The sequence below is a fragment of the Callorhinus ursinus genome, unplaced genomic scaffold (genome assembly GCF_003265705.2).
Source record: "Callorhinus ursinus isolate GAN/ISIS: 27379988/994484 unplaced genomic scaffold, GSC_fseal_2.0 scaffold81, whole genome shotgun sequence".
NCBI classification, from domain to species: Eukaryota; Metazoa; Chordata; class Mammalia; order Carnivora; family Otariidae; genus Callorhinus; species Callorhinus ursinus.
In genome coordinates this window covers 2,856,719-2,858,012 of record NW_027397143.1, presented here as the reverse complement: position 1 = coordinate 2,858,012, position 1,294 = coordinate 2,856,719, and the positions used below count along the sequence as shown (strand labels likewise).

The window sequence follows — 1,294 nt, the reverse complement described above, 5'->3', positions numbered from 1 at the left end:
GCCAGTGAGGGTGGAAGGGAAGGGTCTAGAGGGAGAAATTGTGAAGGCTGTTGCTAAGAGTCACCCGTGGACATCTGATATTTTAGCCAGCACTGCATCCAGACCTTTTTCCTGGAAACAGTGCCTCGGTTTTTCTTTGAGAAGCTGCCTCTTTCTGGGATGAATATTCAGTACATTTGGTTGGGCAAGGCTGACTCCACCCCTACCCACTATGGGATTCAGAGGATCCAGGCCTGGCCAGTCAGAAGATGCTATCCTTCCTCCTCACCTCGGAGCAATAATGACTCCATAGCTCCAGTATACTCTATAGCTCTCAATACTCTACAAGCTCCCGGATTCAGCCACACCTGAGATCCTCCCCTTCGTTTATGCTTTGGAAGGGTACTCAGCTTAACTGACAAGGTGTGTGTGCTGGGGTCTGGGTAAGTCTCACCACAATCTGCTCCTTGTCCAGGGACTCCGGAGGTTTCATCTAGTCTATAGAGATCCTTCTCGCACACACAAGTGCCCTTACAGTTCTGGGTGTTGCGTGCCCCTACATCCCCTTACGGAAGCACATCCCCTTCCCCGCGCTCCATGATGTCAATTATATGACTTGCAGCTGACCGGTTGAAATGTGAAATCTCATAGACATTTTTTTTAATTAATTGTGAAGTTTTAACGGTTTTTCTTTTGCATTCTCATTGCTTTTCCACAGCCTTTGGAAAGCTCCGAGGCTACAGGCCCCGTGCGCACGACGCCCGACGCACGGACCGGGCCCCGCGCGCCTCGGACCCTCGTGCAGGCGGGCGGGAGCGGGCTGGGCCTCGCACGCATGCGCGCGGAGGCGGGGCTGCGCCCCCAGGCCTGCGCGTAGCCGTTCGGCCGCCGGGGAGGGGGGGTTTGGGTGGAGAGGCAGCGAGCGCGTGCCGGAGGCGGCCGCCGGGCTAGCGAGACTTTGTGCTCCACAGACCCTCCTTCGGGCGCATCCTCCCGGAGCCGTCCCCCAAACCCCCGCCACTTCCAAGCAAGGCGCCCCCCGACTCTGCAGGACCGGCCCTGGGGGATGGAGCGGGCCCGTCCCCAAGGCCCCAAAGGGGCCCCGAGGAGACCACCGCGCGCGGCCTGACCGCCGTCCTCGCCCAGGGACCCATGGGCGCGTCCCCGCGGGCGGGCCGCGGACGTGAGGGCGGCGAGCGCCGGGGCCGCGACGCCGAGGAGGGCCGTGCTCGTGCCCGGCCCCGCGCAGGCCGCGCGCGCGCGTTCCCGCCGCAGCGCCGGCCGCGCCCGCCCCGCCTCTCGGCGCCGGCCCTGG

The 1,294-nt window shown here is 62.6% G+C and overlaps 1 protein-coding gene across 1 annotated transcript in view; it reads left to right on the top strand.

The window, feature by feature from the left end:
* Nucleotides 1–814: 814 nt before the first annotated feature.
* RNF130 (ring finger protein 130) overlaps nucleotides 815–1,294 on the top strand; it is a 104,802-nt gene continuing 104,322 nt past the window's right edge. The window contains exons 1-2 of the mRNA XM_025862705.2: nucleotides 815–852; nucleotides 951–1,210. Of these exons, the coding sequence (XP_025718490.2) occupies nucleotides 815–852; nucleotides 951–1,210 (298 nt within the window). The remainder of the gene's footprint in view (nucleotides 853–950; nucleotides 1,211–1,294) is intronic.